Source organism: Carcharodon carcharias, chromosome 17, assembly GCF_017639515.1.
Source record: "Carcharodon carcharias isolate sCarCar2 chromosome 17, sCarCar2.pri, whole genome shotgun sequence".
Lineage (NCBI taxonomy): Eukaryota > Metazoa > Chordata > Chondrichthyes > Lamniformes > Lamnidae > Carcharodon > Carcharodon carcharias.
In genome coordinates, this window is record NC_054483.1 from 6,488,036 (window position 1) to 6,510,365 (window position 22,330).

A 22,330-nucleotide genomic window follows, 5' to 3' on the forward strand; every position below is an offset into this window, starting at 1 on the left:
ATCACGGGGCAGTGGATGGGGGTATGGCCTGCAAAAACCAAAGGGCAGGTAAAATGAGAGCGAGATATGCTGAGCAACTCGCTGTGTTTCAGTTTAGCTGTACGTCTTGTGTTATTATTCTCTTTCGGCCCCTTCTCCTCACGTGTTATTAACATCAGTAGCCATTTCACAATGGGGATGTGCAGCCATTTCTTAACCCCCGTTCCCCCCTCCCCCAGCACAAACACATACTCAGTGCACCAGTGCAGCCTGGCCAAAACCTGACTGGTCCCGTCTGCCCAGTTCTCAGCAGCATCACAAGTGGCGATCACCCACTGCTGGGTTAATAACAGATAAATCCAACTTGCTAAACCCAGCACCGAGAACGTCCATACTGCTCGGCATGAACCAAATACACAATCCCAGCACATGCACATACACACACACACGTCAAGGCAGCAACCTTGCCCTTGCAAGCGGGTGTAAAGTTCAGGAGAGACAACCACTCAAAGCAAAGAGCAGGAATCACGCAGCAGTTCCAATGTATTGCTGTTCTGATGCAGACTAGGGGACATCAATTCCAGTGCTCTTCAAAAGAGGAAGTGAAGTAAGGCCTTTTACAGCTCTCTTTCAGAAGTAAATCATCACCTTTCCCCAAATCCCTCTGTGCCTTCCTTAAAAAGGACAAAAATCAGCTACTACATGAGCACAAAAGCATAAACCTCCGTCCTAAACAACAAATACAGCTGAAAAGGACAAGACACGCTCCAGAGAACGGCAACATTGATTCCATACTTCCAATTCTTCCTGTTTATATGATATAAACAAAAGTGGGTTAAGGAGGGGAGGGGGTGGGGTGGTGGGGGGGAGGTGGGAGGGAAACAGTCACAAGATGGTTTTCTTCCTCACGTTGATTATTTTTCCTCAAGTGACTTGTGACAGCTGGCAGCCATCCCATTCATTAACTGGAAAAATCTGTTTTCGAAGCGTATTCTAACTCTGCAACAGCCATCGCCTTTGTCTTCAGGAATAGTGCGAGATTGTTAGGGAGTGAGGCTGTGCTGGATGTGCAGAGTTGTCACAATACCGCGCCCCCCCCCCACCCCGCTGCACACTTCCAGCATAGTTAAATCAAATGTGTTTGGAAAGAGGAACGAAAACAGAAATGATTATAAAATTTTCACCACTGTTGGGTCTTCAGATGAGGTTTTTTTTTTTCTCTAGCACTGATTGCAAGTCAGCCCCACGAGCTCAGAGTTAGAAGGAAACTAGTTCCAATAAGCGAGACACAATTTTTCATCCTCAGTAGCGGTACGGTTGGAAATAAGATTGAAGAACCACAGTGCTGATGATCCCATCAGCGAGGTGAAAAGAGGAAAATAAACCTGTGCTGTGCTGTGCCTGTCCACCCCCCACCCCCCCACCCTCACCGACTGTGGGCTTTCGAGTCTGAAGTGCCTCCTTGTTGGCTGGGCCTCAGTAAAAGCGTTTGCGGCTCTGCTCTTGCCACTTCTGGAAGACGATGATCCCAATCACAGCCAGCACCATCAGGCCCATCAGCGAGAAGAAAACGATGAAGAATAATGTCAAACCGCTCATCGGCTCGTAATCCAGATCATCTACTTAAAAAGAGAAAGCCAAAATAAATAAATAGCAACAGTGAAACCAGTGACAGTCAGTCAAGATTCACACGAGAAGAGCAGTTGGACATCAAATCCATACCCAACCAATGCCTCAATTTTTTACAAAGCTCATAGTCGTGTTCAAATCCCTCGATGGCTTCACCCTCTCTCCCTCCCTCCCCATTTCTCTCTCTCCCCCTCTCTGTCGAACCTCCTCCAGCCCGAGACCTCTGCGGTTTTTCTAATTCCAGCCACTTATCCATCCCCATTGCTCCATCAATGGCAGCTATGTTTTCAGCTGGCTGGACACAACACCCTGGAATTCCCTCCTTAAACTTCTCCGCCTCTCTCTCTTTTAAATGTACCTCGGGCCTGCAGTAATATCTCTTTTATGTGGCTCAGTACTAGTTACCACATTAAGGGCACTATGTAAACACAAGTTGTCGTTGAAGGGATTGGGAAAAAATAAATTTTTCATTGACTGGGGTGTTAATTTTCCTGCTTAAAATCAATCCTTGTTCCTGCTTTTCCATTCCTCATAACAAAATGATGGGGCACATTTACCAAGCCAATCCCAACATGTGTTAAGTTCCCCCCCGACCCCCCCCACCCCTCTGCACTGGCCCACATGTTAAATCTGTCCCTGCATCACAGGTATATTTATATTCATCTAAAGACAGCAATTCTAACTCTTACGAACCTGAGTGATAGCACGGCTGAGAGCATTTCAGTTACACAGGCCCTGTCAAGGGGCCAAGGGCACAACAATGGCAAAGGTCACCAAAGGGGAAACTACTTCTGTCGTGAGTTCAGCTACAGATTCCCCATTTCCACATTGCGACCAGTGACCACAATGCAATTAAGTGACTCCCACTAAAGAGTGAAGAATTGCCTGCCCCACTTCCCCATCTCCTCCCAAGATCACTTCCCGTTTCTAAGCAGTGATCTGATTTCACGGCACAGGCTAAACCTGTCGGAAATAAAGACCAAGTTTATTTCCTTTGAAACCAAGACTGTTTCAGGTCTGCTACAGGTAAACGACTTTGTATAATGTCGACATTCTGCAATTCCTGTCCAAGTTAACGTGTGGTGTTCTTCAAATCGGAATCAATTTTAGACAAGAGCTGATCACCAATGTAGAGTTAGCCTCGCTCTGTTTGGGCTTCATGGCAGTGTACAGTTTGAAAGCAGCTGGTGCCACAAGTCTCCTCGATGGTTCCTCCTCATTCCAACACTGAGCTGGAACTTGCTGCCGGCGAGGGTGGTGGAGGCGGAGACATGGAATGATTTCAAAATGGATTTGGATGGACACGTGAGAGAAATAAACTTGCAGGGCTAAAGCGGGGGAATGGGACTGACTGGACTGCTCTCCAGAGAGCCAGCATGGACTCGATGGGCCAAATAACCTCCTTCTATACTGCATTCACTGTATGGTGTATAATAAGATGACCAGGTGAACTAGACAAACCTTGGCTCCTTTATGTTATAGCACAGGAGGCGGCCATTCATGTCTGTGCTGGCTATCCAAAGACACAATTTGCCACTCTCCTGCCTTATCCATGTAGCTCTGCACATTCTTCCTTTTCTGATAATTCAATTCCCTCATAAATGCCTCAACCGAACTTCCCTTCACCACAATCTCAGGCAGTGCACTCCAGATCCTAACCACTCGCTGTGTAGCTAAGTTTTTCCTCATGTCTCTATTGCTGCTTTTGCCAATCACTTTAAATGTGCTCTCTCGTTCTCAATCCTTCCACCAATGGGAAGATCTTTTCCCCTCATGAATTTGAACACCTCTATCAAATCTCCTCTCAACCTTTTCTTCTCCAAGGAAAATAGTCCCAACATCTCCAATCCATCTATAGAACTGGCCCAAACCTCAAATGGCTTGGAAGGCTGTTAAGTGGAGAATTGTGCTTAGACACTGCTGTCCAGAAAGTGACACAAGCTGGGACTTTGATTTAACCCTGATCCGCTATCTGAGATCAAAATGATTCTCGGCGAAATGAGGGAACAAAATTTGGAGAACTCCCAGAAGAGTCCAGTATAAAAGGTACTCTCTGATCAAATGAAAAGGTCAGAGCTGAAACGTTAACTCGGCTCCTCTCTCAACACAATCTGCTGCCGGAGCTGCTGAGTATTTCCAGCATTTCCTACTTGAAATCTCGAAGATAACTGGCGAAAGAAGAGATGGGAGACGGGAAGTATTTTTACACAGCAAGTCATGATCTGGTATGTGCTGCCTGAACGGGCGGTGGAATCAGATTTAATAGTGACTTGCAAAACAACAGGATGATTTTTCCTACCGTCTTGTAGGCTAAGGTTAGCTACACTTGGAACCAGCACTTCCTCATCATCTACTTCCTCCTCGGGTGTTCTTTCCACCGTCAGCTGGTAGACCTTTACTGATATAATGTCGTGATTATCTGCAGGGAAAGAGACAAAGAAGAATTAAAAAGCTCCCCATCAGCTATCGCTCCCTTTGAAAGTACACTTCATCTGAGAAAAGTTCAAATACCTAAGCAAGAAAAGGCAGGAGACCCAGCAATTTTTTTCTTTTCAATTTGGGATGTTGGCGTCACTGGCTGGGCCAGCATTTATTGTCCATCCCTAATTGCCCCTTGAGAAGGTGATGGTGAGCTGCCTTCTTGAACCGCTGCAGTCCATGTGGTGTAGGTACACCCACAGTGCTGTCGGGGAGGGAGTTCCAGGATTTTGACCCAGCGACAGTGAAGGAACCAAGATATATTTCCAAATCAGGATGGTGAGTGGCTTGGAGGGGGAGCTCCCATGCGTCTGCTGCCCTTGTCCTTCTCAATGGTAAAGGTCATGGATTTGAAAGGTGCTGTGTAAGGAGCCTTGCTGAGTTGCTGCACCGCATCTTGTAGATGGTACACACGCTGCTGCCACTGTGTGTAGGTGGTGGAGGGAGTGAACGGTTAAGATGGTGGATAGGGTGCCAATCAAGTGAGCTGCTTTGTTCTGGATGGTGTCGAGCTTCTTCAACTGCGCTCATCCAGGCAAGTGGAGAGTATTCCATCACACTCCTGACTTGTGCCTTGTAGATAGTGGACAGGCTCTGGTGAATCAGGAGGTGAGTTACTCATCACAGGATTCCCAGCCTCTGACCTGCTTTTGTAGCCACAACATTTATATTTCATCCAGGCCATTTGATGCTGGAGGAAACACCTAGTTTGCACTTTCCAACAGGTGTGGAAATCCTGATTCATGCATCCCTTTGCTGCTCTGAGGCTATTCCTAACAGCCTGATAGCCCTCACCGACACCACCTAACATCCAAGTCACCTCTCTGCCCACTTCGAGGCTCACAAGATAGCATGAGATCCAATGGCCCATTGATTCAGCCCATTGGATCTCATCCTTCACGGATAACAACCCTACCATCAACCCGTCTCCCAAATAAGTTAGCTGTGTCTCAGTTGTTAGCACTCTCGCCTCTGAGTCAGGAGGTTGCAGATTGAAGTCCCACTCCAGTCTGACACTCCTGGTGCGGTACTGAGGGTGTGCTGTACTGTTGGAGGTACTTTCGGAAGTAACATTAAACCGAAGCCCCGTTTAGTCTCTCAGATGGACATACAAGATCCCACAGCGTTGTTTCGAAGAAGTGCAGGTGAGTTCTCATTGGTGTCCTGGCCAATATTCATTCTTCCACCAACATCACAAATAGACAGATGATCTGATCATCACATTGCTGAGTGTGGGAGCTTACTGTGCAGAAATTGGCGACTGCACTTGCTACATTGCAACTTCAAAAGTATTTGATTGGCCTTAAAGCACTTTGGGACATCTTGCAACCGTGAAAGGCACTATATAAATGTAGGTTCTTCTTTTCCTCCCTTTCCTCAAACACTTTTCTGGCAACCCAGCACAATGCTGAGGTGTAAGAAAGGTTAAAGGTAACATACCTGTCAGATCGCCAGTGGCTGAAGAGACACCAAAGTAATAACCCAAAGGCAGTTTGACACCCGGAATATCAATGCAGTCTTTCCATTCATTCTTGCCTTCAATGTTGATCATTACCTGAAAAGGGCAAACAGTCATCAACTCTCTTAAAAAGTTTCCTTTCTGCTCTTGCCATTGTCAACAAGCTGACCAATAAAGCCCTCTTCATGACAGGGAGGTCTTATACAGAACCAGCCCCAGTGATCTATTCCAGGAATGTTAATCGTTGGTTAATAGTTACACACCCCCAGCATCTGAACTGCAGGACACCACAACAAATGGAGATGCATTTAGCCCAACTCAAGGACAGAGCAGAGCTAACCAATAAAATAACAGCCCAGTAAGTCAAATGTTGGGAGGTAAAGTAAACAATATTTTGCAAAGGAGAGGGCGGTCTCTTTTGCAGCCACGGTCCAGATGGTCATAAGAACATGAGAAATAGAGGAGCTGGAGTAGGCCATTCAGCCCCTTGAGCTTGCTCTGCCATTCAACAAGATCATGGCTAATGTGATTGTGGCCTTAACTCCACTTTCCTGTCTGTCCCCCTCTTGACTCCCTTGTCAATCAAAAATCAATTGAGCGCAGCCTTTAATATATTCAATGACCCAATCTCCACTGCTCTCCGGGGGAGAGAATTCCATAGGCTAACAACCCTCCGAGAGAAGAAATTCCTCCTCATCTTCATCTTAAACGGGAGCCTCCTAGTTTTGAAACTGCTCCCAGTTCTAGATTCCCGCCCCACCCCCGCCAAGGGGAGGGAAACATCCTTTCAGCATCAACCCTGTCGAGCTCCTTCAGAAGCTGACATGTTTCAATAAGATCACCTCTCATTCTGCTAAACTCCAATGCGCTTGGACTCAACCTTTCCTCATAAAGCAACCCCTTCATCCCAGCAATCAGCCAAGTGAACATTCTCCGAACTGCATCCAATGCAACTATGTCCCTGCTTAAGTGAGGAGGCCAAAACTGTACACAGTACTCTAGGAGTGGTCTCACCAATGCCCTGTACACCCGTAGCAAGATCTCCCTACTAAAATATTTATTATTCTTATTTACGTATATACTATTACAAAGTTTAAAAGACTGTAAATCTCGTTGTATCACAAACACAGATTCTTTTTTGTGAAAGGCTGAGTGAGCATGAAGGACAACCTGTCCCAAAAGCGATGGACCAGTCAGTTTGAATGTAATTTACGTAGCAGGTCTTTGGTTACACAGAATTTACAGTACAGAAACAGATCTTTTGGCACAACTGGTCCATGCCAGCATTTATCATTCCACACAAAGCTTCCTCCCTTCCTTCTTCATGCACCCCTTTCAGAATATCCTTCTATTCTTTTCTCCCTCATATGTTTCTCTAGCTTCCCCTTAAATGAATCAGAACATTGGCCAGGACACCAGGGGCAACTCCCGTTACTTTCCTTTGAAAATTTGCCATGGGATCTTTCACATCCACCTGAGAGGGTGCAGAGGGCCTCAGCTGAACATCTCACTCGAAAGGCAGCACCTCGGGTGGTGCAGAGAGCTGGAAGCGACACATACAGGGACCTGTCCTCTGCAGGAGAAGGGAACATGTCCAGGCATCGCGCCTTTGTTGAATCAAACAAAAGCGTGGGAGACAATAGCTCCTTGGTTCATTCTCCATGGCAACACCTCAACCAGAGTCAACTTGCCAACCAATCACCACCCTTTGCTCAGGCAGTATAAATTGTTGCTCCCTTTGAAATTTGGCATTCTTGCATCTGTCCCGATGAGTGCAAGACGAAAGCTTTCGACAGCATGTCTCCTTTTATAGCAATTCGAAGATTTTCCATCGGTCATTTGGCAAGGACAGGAAGAGGGTGAGGGAGGGCTTCACAGTGACGCCAGCATCCAGGTGCCCACCTGAAGAATGGTCACTTGAATGAAGTACATGCCACAGCTGGCACCAGCAGCATCTGCAGCCCGACAAGGGTTGGGCGGGGTGGGGTTTGAGTCGGAAACGCACGTACTTCGCTCGACCCGAGAGATTTGTTCGTCGCAAACACTCACTGTGAGCCTCCGTTTCAGGTACCGGATCACCACAAAAGTGTCGTGGTTGAGGTTGCGCACAAGGGCGGTGCACCCTCCAATGGCTGTGGGCCGCCCGTCTCGAGAATGATCGTATGAAAGGCTCCCGTTGTTCACCATCGCCGAGATGTATGGGAAAATTCGCTGCAAGGCAAAAAAAAAATAAGTAAATACAGGAGTTCAGTGTGCTCACCAACATCCTTCAAACTCAAGCCCAAGAGCAAATCCCAGCCCCCACTGATTTCCAATCTTACAGAAAGGAAAGGTAACTGTTTTGATGCACAAGCCCTGATTACAAAATTACAGCATGGTTACAGCACATTTAATCTAGATGCTTAGGCTATTCAGCTGCTGTGGCCTGTAACTCAGCCATAACCAACAATTTGAACCCAAGGTTCTGGTAGACTACATCAAGGAGGTGCGTCTTCTAGGAACCCACTGGGTAAGTGCTCTGGTTCAGAACCGAGTACGGAGACAGGGACAAGAAAGGCCATGTAACATGCCAATGGCTTGACCCTCAGTTTTCAAACTCTTTCTCTCGCTCCCTCTCCCCCACCCGCCACCAACCCCAGTACCCCTCTGGACCACTGAGCAATCTGCCTCTTCATCAAAGGAATCCTTTGACTTTGTAAAATTCGAATGGACACCATCCACAGAAGCTGAGACTCCTCAGTACAGTGGGGTTGAAGAGTCCGGCAAAGATAGTGGATGACAAGAGGACATCACACCACAAAACAAAACACAAAGTCTAGACACTACAAACTAATCGGTTTCCTCGCACGAGAACGATGAAAAAGAAAATGAATGCTAAATATTGCAGAATAATAAACACAAACAGGATAGGAAGAAAGCAGGACATGCCGTGAAGCTTGGAGATCGGAATACAAGACTACCTGGTTAGCAGATGAATATCTCCTCTTCTTAGTCTGCACATCCCCGGAAACAATGCCAAACAGTAGCAACGAGATAAAACAGGTATTTCAATAATTTATCATTGCTTTCAATCATCCAAGTGGCATGCATTTCCAGGTGCTGAGACTGACCGTGTGCTAACAACACTGAATAAACACTTTGGATATTTCGCAGTTCAGAAGCTGCACTACTCTTACATTAACCTAAGGCTACTCCGTAACGGATTACATATGCGCTAACGGATCAGGATGCTGGGAATACACTTAAACAGTAAATGACTTGTGCATGGAGACACCTTTTGCATTTTATTCCAATGGGTTCATTTCCAATTTTGCCACATCTGTTGAAGATGTAAAATCCGATTGGGGTACATTTCTTTTGGCACAACCGAAATGGATCAGGATTGATTGAACCATATATTTCTGGTCAGTCCGCACCGTGAAAGCAGTGTCCAGTTCTGGTCAGTCCCCACCTTGAGCACCATGTCTAGTTCTGGCCACAAACACACTAGAGGCAGAGCAGACAAAAGCCATGAAGCTCATCCCCTGGTTGGAGGGCTCAGTTATCAGAAAGGAGTTGGATTTTGCTGTTGGGAATGGAGGTGTTTGAAACATCACCTTATAGAGGTTTGTGAACACTGTGGGGAATGGGAAAAGGAATTCCAGAAAATTTATTCCAAGTGAATTGCAAGCGGCTCTGTGTAATCAACCAACATGGTTCGTATGAGAAGGATGGACATGAGTTTTATTGGGCCTGAATCTGGCTGTCATCCATGAAACTGTCCCCTTACTAAACTATATCCACCATATGAGAAATATACTGCACAGCAGACACTGTAAAACTCGATGTACAATTTCATTCATCCGTTGATGCAAGTTCATCCATTCCCACTGCCAGCGACAGGTATGAAGAGAGCCTCTACATGAGATTTTTCCAGCGATTAGCATTTGGTTATAAACAATGAAAAAAGAAACGAAAAGAAAAGTTTTTCCTTTGGAAGCAGAGATCTAACTTTCTTGATCATTAGACACCACAGAAGTTACGAATACATGGTATATCAGCTTCACAGATCCATTATTTAGGGGTGGTTAACCCTCTCTGTAAGTAGGAGAATTTCCTTCGTGTGTATCTCTCTCTCTCTATTTTGCTCCATTTTTATCCTCAATTAAGGCTTCTCCCATCTCCTACATGTCCACAATTTCAATGATGCTCCCTCACTGTATTTGAAATGAAGACTCGCCATCTACCACTCTTCACATTTCCCCCATTCCTGTTCTCAAGCTTGCAAAAATCCCTTCCTCCTCCTCCCTACAATCTAGGGTCAGCTTGAATCCAGTTAAGCACTGAGGCCAAAGAGTGCGGGTTCAAGGCCACCACTGGACTGGGAGCACAGAATCTCCAGTGCCTGAGAGTGCTGCACTGCTAGAGGTGCCCCCATTTTTGCTTTGCAAAAATTACGAGATTCGATAAGGTGTGATATAAATAGTTTTGCCCCTTGGGTTTTTTAAAACCCAGACTTTTTGGTACCTCGATAGGCCCTGTTGAGGTTGCTCTGAAGGTTTGTGGCTGTATTAGCTTCGTTCAGTCCTGCACTTCAATATGACGTTCAGAAAACTCAGCTGTATAAAAACTCTTAGTCCTACTTGCAACCCTTCACTCTGTGCAGGGAAATGTTACTCTCAACTGCATTAACACAATTGAGAAAGAAATGATTCCAAAATTGATTGTGGGTGCGTGAGTGAGGAGGTGTGCGGGTGAGTGAGCATGTGACTTGTGGATTCCAAAATCCATGACATAACTCGTCAACCAAAAGGAATAATACTGCCAACCACTGGCTCTGATCTTTGTTAAGGCAGTCATTAAAATGGTAAAACATACTTTAAATAAATCCAGATTTTATAGTTATTTCACAACACTGATTCTTGCTTCAATAAATATCATTGATAAAAGACACAACATAATGGAGCTGATGCATTTATAAGGACAATAAGTCTTTGGAATGTCATCTGTCACGCCAGAACTCACCTCCTGCTGTTTCTCCTCATTTGGATACGTATCCATGAATATTCCTAGTCCAGAAAACAGATCCTTGCTTCCAAACACCGTGCCTAAAGAGGGAAAATCTTCAGAAAACAGCAAAACAAGACCTCCTATCTGACACCATCCCCCCTCTCCGTTCAATGTTTTCCCTATCTCCCGACAGCACTGATCGACATTGGAAGACAGTTCACACGAGGTAACTAGCCCAAGTAGACACTTAAAAACAACTTATATTTATATCCTGCCTTTAACACAATAAAACATTCCAAGGTGCCTCACAGGAATGTGATAAAACAAAATGTGACACCGAGCCACATAAGGAGATATTATCGGATGACCAAAAGCTTTGTCAAAGAGGTAGGTTTTAAGGAAGTTTTAAGGAGCGTTCTAAAGAAGGAAAGTGAGGTAGAGAGTGGGAGAGGTGCAGGGAGGGGATTCTAATGGTTGGGGCCCAGGCAGCTGAAGGCACAGCCACCAATGGTGGAGAGATTAAAATCAGGGATGCTCAAGAGGTCAGAATTAGAGAAATGCAGAGATCTCAAGAGGGTTGTGGGGCTGGAGGCGTTGCTTGACCAGGAGCCAGTGTAGGTCAGTGAGCACACAGGATTTGGTGTGAGTTAAGACATGGGCAGCAGAGTTTTGGATGACCCCAAGTTTACGGAGGGTAGAATGTGAGAGGCCAGTCAGGAGTGTGTTGGAATCATCGAGTCTCGAGGTAACGAAGGCAGGAATGAGGGCTTCAGTAGATGAGCTGAGTTGGGGGTGAAGTCAGGCAATGTTACAGAGGTGGAAATAGCAATGGCACAAACGTTAGGTTGGGAGCTCATCTTATCAAACGTGACACTAAGGTTCCAGACAGACTGGTTCAGCCTCGTACAGTTGCCAGGGAGAGGGATGGAGTTGGCAGCTAGGGAACAGAGTTTGGAGCAGCCCTTGATACACACTGGCATTACATTTGCTTGAAACCTCTTCCATCTCCAACTTATCCCAGTTCTGATGAAAGGTCATTGACCTGAAATGTTAACTCTGTTTCTCTCTCCACAGATGCTGCTTGAGCTGTTGAGTATTTCTAGCACTCTCTGTTTCCATTTCAGATTTTCAGCAGCCACGCTATTTTGCTTTTGCATCAAGCTATCGGAGGGGGGAGATCTAATGCTATCTTTTTCATTCTGTCATTAGTTTGCAGCTGATAAACACTAATCAAGGATTTGCATTCAAAGTAATGTTATCTGCCCACACAGACCATGTATTGTACCTGGTTGCATACGATCTTTGCTATACCAGATTGCAAATCCATCACCATTCAGATTTTTCTTCCCTTGGCCGTGAATTTTGAAGTGGACCTGCACCTCCCAGTCTCGCATTAAACAGGCCTGTAGACACACAGAGGCATCATGGGCAATCTCTGGGGATATTAAACAGTGAACCTCAGCACAAGTAAAATACATCGCCAAAAGGCTCATGTGGAAAGCCCACAGATATAATTTCCAATCTCGTTCCTTTGTCTGTGCCTGGGACTGTTTGATAGGACAGTGCAGACGGAGCTTTACTGTATCTAACCCTGTGCTGTACCTGTCCAGGGAGTGTTTAATGGGATAGTGTAGAGGGAACTTTACTATGTATCTAACCCCATGCTGTACCTGCCCTAGGAATGCTTGATGGGGACCGTGTAGAGGGAGATTTACTCAGTATCTAACCCCGTCCTGTACCTGTCCTGGGAGTGTTTGATGGGGACAGTGTAGAGTGAGCTTCACTCTGTATCTAACTCATGTTGTAACAGGATTACTGCAATGTTCCAGTGAAGCCCAACACAAACTGGAGGAACAGCACCTCATCTTCTGATTAGGCAGTCTACAGCCCTCTGGACTCAACATTGAGTTCAACAACTTCTGAACTCTGTCCTCCATTTTAATTCCTCCCCAACCCAAATACCAGTCTGTATCTTGTTCTCATACTTTTGTTCTTAGACAGCACTGACCTTTTTCTGCTATTTTGTTTTAAGGCAGCGCTGGCCTTGATTCTGCCATTAACCCCTACTCTGGACCAAAGCTTCAGATGTTGATACTGTCATTACCACTCTCTTTGTCTTGTGTTCCATGACATCTGTCATTTCATGTCTCCCGCCTCTATCCTATCCCTGACCATCTGTTTTGCTCCGCCTGCCCCTTTCTCCCTCCCTTTGCGACAGCATAAATACATCTCATTTGTACCTCAGTCCAGTTCCGAAGACGAGTCACACTGGACTCAAAACATTTTAACTGTTTCCCTCTCCACACAGGCTGCCAGACCTGTTGAGTTTTCTAGCATTTTCTCTTTTTATTCCATGTTGTAAATGCCCTGTCGGTGCTGACCCTGGTGCAGAAAGCATTTCATGCCTCATGCTAACATGCTTATCACAAGATTTTAAAAAAAATCAAAAACGAGGAATCAACTCTTACTACGCGATTCCAGATCGCTCCCTGTTTGCTCTGAAGATCAGGCGTGAGTCGTATAAAATGAGAGGTCACCATTGTGTTTCCATGAAGATCCCAGTGAGTGCCGGAACCCGAGGCTCCCACACCTGCCAGAGACAAAAGAAACAAACAGGACTTAGCAGTGAAGGGAGCTCAACACAGAACAGCAGCAGGTCATTCCTTCACTGGCACTGGGTCAAATCCTGGAACTCCCGCCCTAACAGGTGTATCTACACCACATGGGTCCAACAAGGCAGCAGCCCACCACCACCTTCTCAGAAGCAATTCGGGGTGGGAAAATATTAACCTCATGGTTTAGCCACTCCAGATAAAGGCACTGCCTCTGAGTCGCCTGTTCGATTTGCGTGTGATGCCTCTAATTTTGCTCTTCCTAGCAAGTGTAAACACTCTCTCTTTGTCGCCTAGCCTTATCCAAGTCCTCAATTAGGTCACCCCCTCCTCCTCCTCCTCCCCCTCCTCCTCCCCTCCTTCTCAGGATTTCCCTTGGGAGAGAGAAACAGCCCCGGCCTGCTCATCGTTTCCTGATGGCTATACCCTTACAGCTTTGGGATTATCCTTGTGCTTTTCAGTTTTCATCACCCCTCCCCTCCAGTGTCTCTATATTCAATGATGTTCCAATCATATGGCGACCAGGACCGTGCAATGTGGTCCCAGCAAAAAAATCCGTCTCACCGAACCTGTGGCATGCAATTCCAAGACTTTGCGCCCTGGGCTTTGCACGCACCCGACTGGGGAGTAGCGCGGTGTCTGAGCTGGGGGGGGGGGGGGGTGGTGGTGGTGTTGCACTTTATTCCAGTGCTTGCACTGAAATGAAGGAAAAGGCAGCTCTTACCCTGGTAGGGTTTCATCAAGCTGTGCTCGCGCTTCAGATACTCCTCCGTGCCTGAGTCAGCCTGACCCCGGCTGGGGGGAAGCCGCTGGCCGATCACGGCCAGGAGCACGGGACACAAGCTCCACCGCAGCGCCATTGTTACAGCCGCCGCGACCGCAGGCGGAGCCCGTCGCGCTGGGACATCCCCCCCCCCCGCCCCGCCCCCTCCCCTCCCCTCATTGGCTGCGGGGCTGCGGCCGCCGCTCCGCAATGGGCTCCTCGCGCTGTCAATCAAGGCTGCCGTCCCTCCCCCTCCGGGCCATGTTCCATTTTGGAACGTCGCTCTTCGCGTCCGGGCGGCTGATTGGCTGCCAGCCACGGAATGCTACATTCGCACCCCGCGTGCCGGCCCCGGCGCGCGGCACGTTCCCCCTACTGCCATTGGCCCTCAGTGGCTGGGACATGGTGTGAACGGGAGCCTTGTGGCAACTGCACTTTCTCCCGTGAGCCAGGAACGGCAGTTCCCATTGCAAAACACTCCGCCCCTCCCCCCACCCCACCTCTACCGAAGCTATTCAGAGAGCCTGGAAAACGCAGACCGTTCGGGGCACATCCTCTGGGCAGGTAGGTAGGTAGGCAGGCGCAGGTGACGAAATTTGCTTCCCATGCGCCAGCTGACCAAGGGAAAGCATATTTGAGGACCAGGGTTTCACCTCGGACTTGAAGGTCGTGGTTTACCGAGCAGCAGTTGCTTCCCCACCGTCCTGTACACTTCAGAGACTCCACCAACCCACAGCAGACACCTCAAAGCCAAGGAGAAGTGCCACCAGGAGCGCCCTCACAAGTTCTTCCAAATCCAGTGGCAGGAAAGGCAGTCCAACTCCTGCATCCTCCCTGAGGAAGAGTCCTACCGACTGGAAATGTTAAGGCTTTTTTTTTTTCTTCACAGATGCTGTTGGACCTGCTGAGTTTTTCCAGCATTTACTGTCTTTTTCTTTGTAGCAGCCTCCTCTCCCGAGCCAACTTACCCAGCATTTACTTTTTATTCTTTCACGGGATGTGGGTTTCGCTGGCTGGGCCCAGCATTTATTGCCCATCCCTAGTTGCCCCTTGAGAAGGTGGTGGTGAGCCGCCTTCTTGAACCGCTGCAGTCCATGTGGTGTAGGTACACCCACAGTGCTGTTAGGGAGGGAGCTCCACAGGATTTTTGACCCAGCGACTGTGAAGGAACGGCCGATATATTTCCAAGTCAGGATGATGAGTGGTTTGGAGGGGAACTTCCAGGTGGTGGTGTTACCGTGTGTCTGTTGCCCCTGTCCTTCTGAGTGGCAGCTTTTGTGGGTTTGGAAGGTGCTGTCGAAGGATCAAGGCGATAATCATTCAAAACCAGCTCCCGCTGGCGGGGGGTGGGAGGTGACATGTCATTTGTGTGCCTGACACTGAACTCCCGATGCAACTGCTCTACTCGGGACGCAAGCACTGCAGGAGAGTCCCAGGAGGAAACGCTTTAGGGATGTCCTTAAAGCATCCCCGAAGAGGTTAAGCACCCTCACCGACTCACGGGAGACCCTGGCTTGTGACCCACTGAAATGGAGAAGCTCATTCGGGAAGGCAGTGGACACATCGAGAGACTTTGTCGGGAACTTGCAGAGGTGAAGTCGAGATATCGGAGGGAGCGAACAAACCTCCAAACAGCCCATCGACCCATCGACCCTTCAAACACCTCCTGCCCCACACGTGGCAGAGTCTGCAGATCCCACGTTGGATTTATCAGCCATCTCAGAACCCATCGAACCGGAGTGGGAGCAAGTCATCCTCGATCCCGAGGGTGTGCCTCAGAAGAAGATATTCTTTTTTGGCTCCCCTCCCACTTCAAGTTGGAATGCTCTCTGTAATGTGAAAATGTCAAGTGTAAGGAATGGCCTCAACCTCAGCTGCATGTCATGATTGGCACCTCCAATATGATGCCACCCACCAAACACATCTTCCCCTGCCCTCCCCTTTCAGCATTCTGAGAGGACCATTACCCCACGACGCCCTGCTCCACTCCTCAGTCAGCCGCACCAACCTCTCCCTTTCCGACAGCACCTACCAGTGCAAGCGCAGGCAGTGTAACACCTGCCGTTTTAGCGCCCCCCCCCCCCCCCCCCCCCCCCCCCCCCCACTTCTCACCATCCAAAGCCTCAAACACTGAACGAGGAAGAGATTTAATCAAAGTTACTTAAATGTAGTAATCACTGCACATAGTGTGTTTCTCCCTCTACATGGGGAGATCAAACGCAGACTGGGTGACCGCTTTGCAGAACACCTCAGGTCAGTTCCCCAAGCACGACCCCAAGCTTCCTGTTGCTTGTCACTTTAAATCCCCACCTTGCTCCCACTCTGACCTTTCTGTCCTCAGCTAGCTCCAGTGTCCCAATGAAGCTGAAAGCAAGCTCGGGGAACAGCACGTCATCTTTTGATTTCAGCACTTTACAGCCTCCTGGACTCAACACTGTGTTCAACAATTTGAGGTCAGAATCGCTGCCCCTGTTTTGTTTTGTGTTTATTGCTAGTGAGGTTTTTCTCTTGTTTTTTTCCCCATAACCCCTTTACTTTGCAGTCAGATGGCTGCTTTCCTGCTATTCGCATCTCATAGAACCAGAGAAAAGTTACAGCGCAGAAGGAGGCCATTCAGCCCATTGTGTCTGTGCCGGCCAAACAGAGAGGAAAAAAAGAAACTAACCACTCATTTTAATCCCACTTTCTAGCACCTGATCCATAGCCTTGCAGGTTACAGCACACCAGGTGCAGATCCAGGTCCCTTTTAAATGAGTTGAGCGTTTCATTCTCGACCACCAACTTATGCAGTGAATTCCAGACACCGACCACCCTCTGGGTGAAAAGGTTTTTCCTCATGTCCCCTCTAATCATTCTACCAATCACCTTAAATCTATGCCCCCTGGTAATTGACCCCTCAGTTAGGGGAAACAGGTCTTTCCTGTCTACCCTATCTAGGCCCCTCATAATTTTGTACACTTCAATTAGGTCACCCCTTAGCCTCCTCTGTTCTAAGGAAAACAACCCTCGCCTATCCCAATCTTTCCTCATAGCTGCAATTTTCCAGCCCTAGCAACATTCTTGTAAATCTCCTCTGGACTCTCTCCAGAGCCATTATGTTCTTCCTGTAACGTGACCAGAACTGTACACAATGTTCCAGCTGTGGCCTAACCAGCATTTTATACAGCTCTGGAATTACATCCCTGTTTTTGTATTCAATACCTCGCCCAGTAAAGGAAAGTATTCCATATGCTTTCTTTATCACCTTATCCACTGGTACTGCCACCTTCAGGGACCTGTGGACATGCATTCCAAGGTCTCTCACTTCCTCAACTCCTCTCAATAACTTCCCGTTTATTGAGTATTCCCTTGTTTTGTTTGCCCTCCCCAAATGCATTACCTCATGCTTTTTCAATTGAATTCCATCTGCCACTTTTCCGCCCACTCAACCAAACCATTGATATAATTCTGGAGACAACAGCTATCCTCTTCACTATCACCTACACGACCAATTTTTGTGTCATCTGCAAATTTCCCAATCATGCCTCCCACAGTTAAGTCTAAATTATTAACTTATACAACAAACAGCCTTTCTAAGTGACAGTTTACCCTGTCTCTCAGAATTGATTCCAATAATTTGCCCACCACCAAAATCAGACTGACCAGCCTATAATTTTCTGGCCTATCCCTCATACCCTTTTTAAATAATGGTACAATGTTTGCAGACCTCCAATCCTCTAGTACCTCATCTGTATCTAGTGAGGATTGGAAAATTATCCTCAGAGCATTTGCTATTTCCTCGCTTCCTTTAATAGCCTGGGATATAATCCATCCAGCCCTGGTGATTTATCCACCTTCAAGGATGCCAGTCCCTCTAGTATTTCCTCTCTCATTATGCTTATTGTATCTAATATTTCACACTCCTCCTCCTTAACTAGAATGTCTGCATCATCCCTCTCCTTAGTGAAGACAGAGACAAAGTACGCATTGAGAACCCACATCTTCAGCATCAACACACAAGTTACCATGTACATCTCTGATAGGCCCTACCCTTTCCTTAGCTATCCTCTTGCTCTTAATGCATTGGTAAAACATATTAGGATTTTCTTTGATTTTACCTGCCAATATGATTTCATATGCTCTTTGATTCACAGAATTGTTACGGTGCAGAAGGAGGCCACTCGGCCCACTTGTTTTCCTAGTTTCCTTTTTTACTTCACACCTGTACCTTCTATACACCTCTAGGCTTTCTACAGTATTAAGCCTTTTGTGGCAGTCATAAGCTTTCTTTTCCTGCTTTATCTTACCATGTATGCTTCTGGATAACCAGGGGGCTCTAGATTTGGCAGTACTACCCTTTTTCTTTGTGGGGACATGTCTACACTGTGCCTGTAGAATCTCGCTTTTGAATACCCCCCACTGATTTGACACTGCTTTCCCTTCTAGTACCTGTATCCATTCCACTTTTGTCAGTACTTTGGAAAACTTTAGAACTTTTACCCCTGTTCTATCTTTGTCCTTTTCCACAATGATGCTAAATCTAATTGTATTATGGTCACTTTCTCCAAAATGGTCACCCACTGCTACTTCATCCACTTGCCCAGCTTCATTTCCTAAGACTAAATCTAGAGTTGCAGCCCCTCTCACTGGGCTTGTTATGCGCTGGCTAAAAAACTTATCTTCAACACAGTTCAGAAATGTTGCTCCCTCTGTGCCCTTCACACTGTTTGTATCCCAGTTGATATTAGGGGAGTTGACGCCTCCAACTATTACTGCCCTATTGTTTTTGCACACAGAAATGCCTACATATTTGCTCTTCTAACTCCCCTAACTATTTGGGGGTCTATAGCAAACTGTTAGCAATGTGGCTGCCCCTTTTTTATTTCTGAGCTCAACCCGTATGGCCTCATTTGATGCTTTATTTAGTATATCATCCATCCTCACAGTTGTAATTGAAGCCTGAACCAATAATGCCACATCCCCACCGTTTTATCCCCCCCCCCCAACTATGCTGGCAGAAAGCTCCATAACTGGGGATGTTGAGCTGCCATTTTTGCCCCTCTTTAAGCTAGGTTTCCATTATAGTGATGGTATCATGCTGCCATTTGTCTATCTGTGCTCTCAGCTTGTCGGCTTTATTTCCTATACTCCTTGTATTTATATATACACTTTTCAACACTGCCAAATTTCTGTGCTGTGCACTTTTTAACCCGTGCTGCTTCTGTCTTTCAGAGTCACTCACTAATTCTCCATCTCCCATTCTCTGATCTGAATTTGCCCTCAGGTTCCCATCCCCCTGCCAATCTAGTTTAAACCCCTCCCAACAGCACTATCAGATCTCCCTGCGAGAATATTCATCCCAGTCCTGTTCAGCTGTAGACCATTCGGCTTGTACAGGTCCCACGTTCCCCAGAACTGGTCCCAGTGTCTCAGAAATCTGATGCCCTCCCTCCTACACCAGCTTTCCAACGTGTTCAATAGCTTAATTCTCCTATTTCTATACTCGCTTGCACGTGGAACTGGGAGTAATCCTGAGATTGCTGCTTTCGAGGTCCTGCTTTTCAAACTTCTTCCTAGCTCCCTAAAGTCTGCTTTCAGGACCTCACCCCCTTTCCTATCTAAGTCATTGGTACCAACTCAGACCACGACCTCTGGCTGATCACCCTTCCCCCAGAAGAATGTCATGCAGCCGCTTTGTGACATCCTTGACCCTGGCTCCAGGGTGGCATCATACCACCCTGGAGTTATGCGTATGGCCACAGAAACACCTTTCTGTTCCTCTAACTAACAAATCCCCTATCACTACTGCTCTTCCCCTCTTTTTCTCCTGTACAGCAGAGCTGCCTGTTGTGTCACAAACCTGGCTCTGACTGCACTCCTCTGAGGAACCAACACCCTCAGCAGTATCTAAAACAGGAAACCGATTGGCGAGCAGGGTCCCAGGGGATTCCTGCACCACCTGCCCGGTTCTCTTGCACTGCCTGGTGGTCACCCATTCCTTTTCTGCCTCCAGCCTCCTAAGCTGCGGTGTGATCACCTCTCTGTATATAGCTCTCAGCCTCGCAGATGCGCCACAGTGACTCCTGCTGCCGCTGGAGCTCTGAAACCCAGAGCTCAAGGTTCTGCAGCTGGTGGCACTTTCTGCACATGTGGTCACCTAGGACACTGGTAGCGTCGACGACTTCCCACGTATTATGGGACACACATTCTATATGACCCAACTGTCCTGCTGTGGCTTCAATTTATTTCCCTTCACGGAATCACAGAATTTTAACAGCACAGAAGGAGGCCATTCGGCCCATCGTGTTTGCACCGGCTCTCCAAATGAGCATTATGACCTAGTGCCATCTCCCTGCCTTTTCCCTGTACCCCTGCACGTTCTTTCTATTCAAATAGTCATCTAATGCCCTCTGGAATGCCTCGATTGAACCTGCCTCCACCACACTTCCAGGCAGTGCATTCCAGACCCAAACTACTTGTTGTGTGAAAAAGCTTTTTCTCACATCGCATTTGCTTCTTTTGCAAATCACTTTAAATCTGTGTCCTCTCGTTACTGATCCTCTTACGAGCGGGAACAGCTTCTCCCTCTCTACTCTGTCCAGCCCCCTCATGATTTTGAACATCTCTATCAAATCTCCTCTTAACCTTCTTCTCTCCATGGAGAGCAGTCCCAACCTCTTCAATCTATCCTCATAGCTGAAGTGTCTCATCTCTGGAACCATTCTTATAAACCTCTTCTTCACTCTCTCCAATGTGTTCTCATCCTTCCTATCGTGTGGCGCTCAGATACTCCAGCTGAGCTCTAACCAGTGTCTTATATAAATGCAACATACCTCCCTGCTCTCATACTCTTTGCCTGGGATACTATATGCTTTATTAACTGCTCTCTCCACCTGTCCTGCTACCTTCAATGATCTATGTACCTACACACCCAGGTCTTTCTGCTCCTGCAGTCCCTTCAGAATATCAGCACTTATTTTATATTGTCTCTTCATGTTCTTCCTACCAAAATGCATCATCTCACACTTCTCCACATTGAACTTCATCTGCCACCTATCTGCCCACTCCACCACTTGTCTATGCCCTCTTGAAGTTCCACACCATCCTGTTCACAGTTCACAACACTCCCAAGCTTCGTATCATCCGCAAACTTAGAAATTGCACACCAGGATGTGTGATCATTAAAATATATCAGAAAAAGCAACCTCTGGGGAACTCCACTACAAGCCTTCCTCCAGCCTGAAAAATATCTGTTGACCATTACTCTCTGCTTCCAATTTTCAGCCAATTTTGTATCCATGTTGCAACTGTCCCTTTTATTCCATGAGCAATAACTTTTCTCACAAGTATGGTGTGTGGCACTGTATAAAATGCCTTTTGAAAGTCCAGGTCCACCACATCAACAGCATTATGTTAAGTTTATTTTACTTTGGTTTACTTGTACTACTTTATGTCACCTGGTCTTGACTTAACTTTATATCCCTATTGCTTGTGTTTCTTACTGAAATCTAAGTAGCTCCTCTTTTTGAAAATAATGTGTTTTTCTAATTTTCAGCTTCTTGAAGACCCTCCCTAACAGCAGTTTCCCACCAACAGATTAACTTACATTTATTTCCCCTCTGATGTCACTCTTGGATGTTTTCACAACTCAGCCCTCTCGTGCAGCTTTTCAGCTCCTGGTCTCCTACAGGCTGAGAAAGATAGAGAAGGAGAAAGAAATGAGCACCTCCCTCACCGAACTCCCTTCTCACCAAACCCACAATGATTCCACCGTATACCAGTGCTCTCTGTGACAGGGCACTTAACCTCTCTTAAGCAAGTAGTACTAGATTTAATAAAAGATTAACCCTTAAAATTTAAAATTTCACTCCCTTCTCACCAACTTGCAGTAATTCCACTCTGTACCAGTGCAGTCCGTGACAGGGCACATCTATTGTTTCTCTACTTTACCCATTCCCTTTTGCTTTTGTACCATGAAGTCTTTTGTCATTTAATCTGCCCTGGCCCCTGTCCTTCCATAAGGGAAACTTTTTTCAAAAAAAAAAGCAGTTGAAAGTTGAGGACTGTGAGGATAGTGCAGGAGAGTGGGTCTGATTGGATAGCTCTTTCAAGAAGCCAGGACAGACACGATGGGCAAAATGGCCACCGTCTGTGCTTTATTGTGTTAAGTTTCTATAGGTTTATCAAGCCACTTCACACACACCAAGGAGTGAGTTACAGCTGGAATTTAAAAGTAACCTGAGAATAATGGAGTAGTTGTACAAGCCAGAATCAAATTGGATTTCTCCACTGCCTGGTTTCTCCTGTTTTTAATTAATTTATAGGATGTAAGCATCGCTGACAAGGCCAGCATTTATTGCCCATTCCTTTGAGAAGGTGGTAGTGAGCTGCCTTCTTGAACCGCTGCAGTCCCTGTGGTGTAGATACACCCACAGTGCTGTT

General features: G+C 46.8%; 1 protein-coding gene across 4 annotated transcripts in view; it reads right to left on the minus strand.

Annotated features, from left to right (window-relative positions):
* Positions 1–1,409: 1,409 nt before the first annotated feature.
* LOC121290147 (VIP36-like protein) overlaps positions 1,410–22,330 on the minus strand; it is a 28,702-nt gene continuing 7,781 nt past the window's right edge. The window contains exons 3-11 of one of the 4 annotated variants that reach the window (XM_041210377.1): positions 21,495–21,579; positions 13,003–13,124; positions 11,820–11,937; positions 10,550–10,632; positions 8,506–8,538; positions 7,595–7,756; positions 5,527–5,641; positions 3,908–4,027; positions 1,410–1,598 (exon numbers count right to left, since the gene is read on the minus strand). In XM_041210377.1, the coding sequence (XP_041066311.1) occupies positions 1,456–1,598; positions 3,908–4,027; positions 5,527–5,641; positions 7,595–7,756; positions 8,506–8,538; positions 10,550–10,632; positions 11,820–11,937; positions 13,003–13,074 (846 nt within the window). In that variant the 5' untranslated portion in view covers positions 13,075–13,124; positions 21,495–21,579 and the 3' untranslated portion in view covers positions 1,410–1,455. Of the gene's footprint in view, positions 1,599–3,907; positions 4,028–5,526; positions 5,642–7,594; positions 7,757–8,505; positions 8,539–10,549; positions 10,633–11,819; positions 11,970–13,002; positions 13,125–13,870; positions 14,031–21,494; positions 21,580–22,330 lie in introns of those variants that run through there. The other 3 variants (XM_041210374.1, XM_041210376.1, XM_041210378.1) reach the window with 3 other exon arrangements.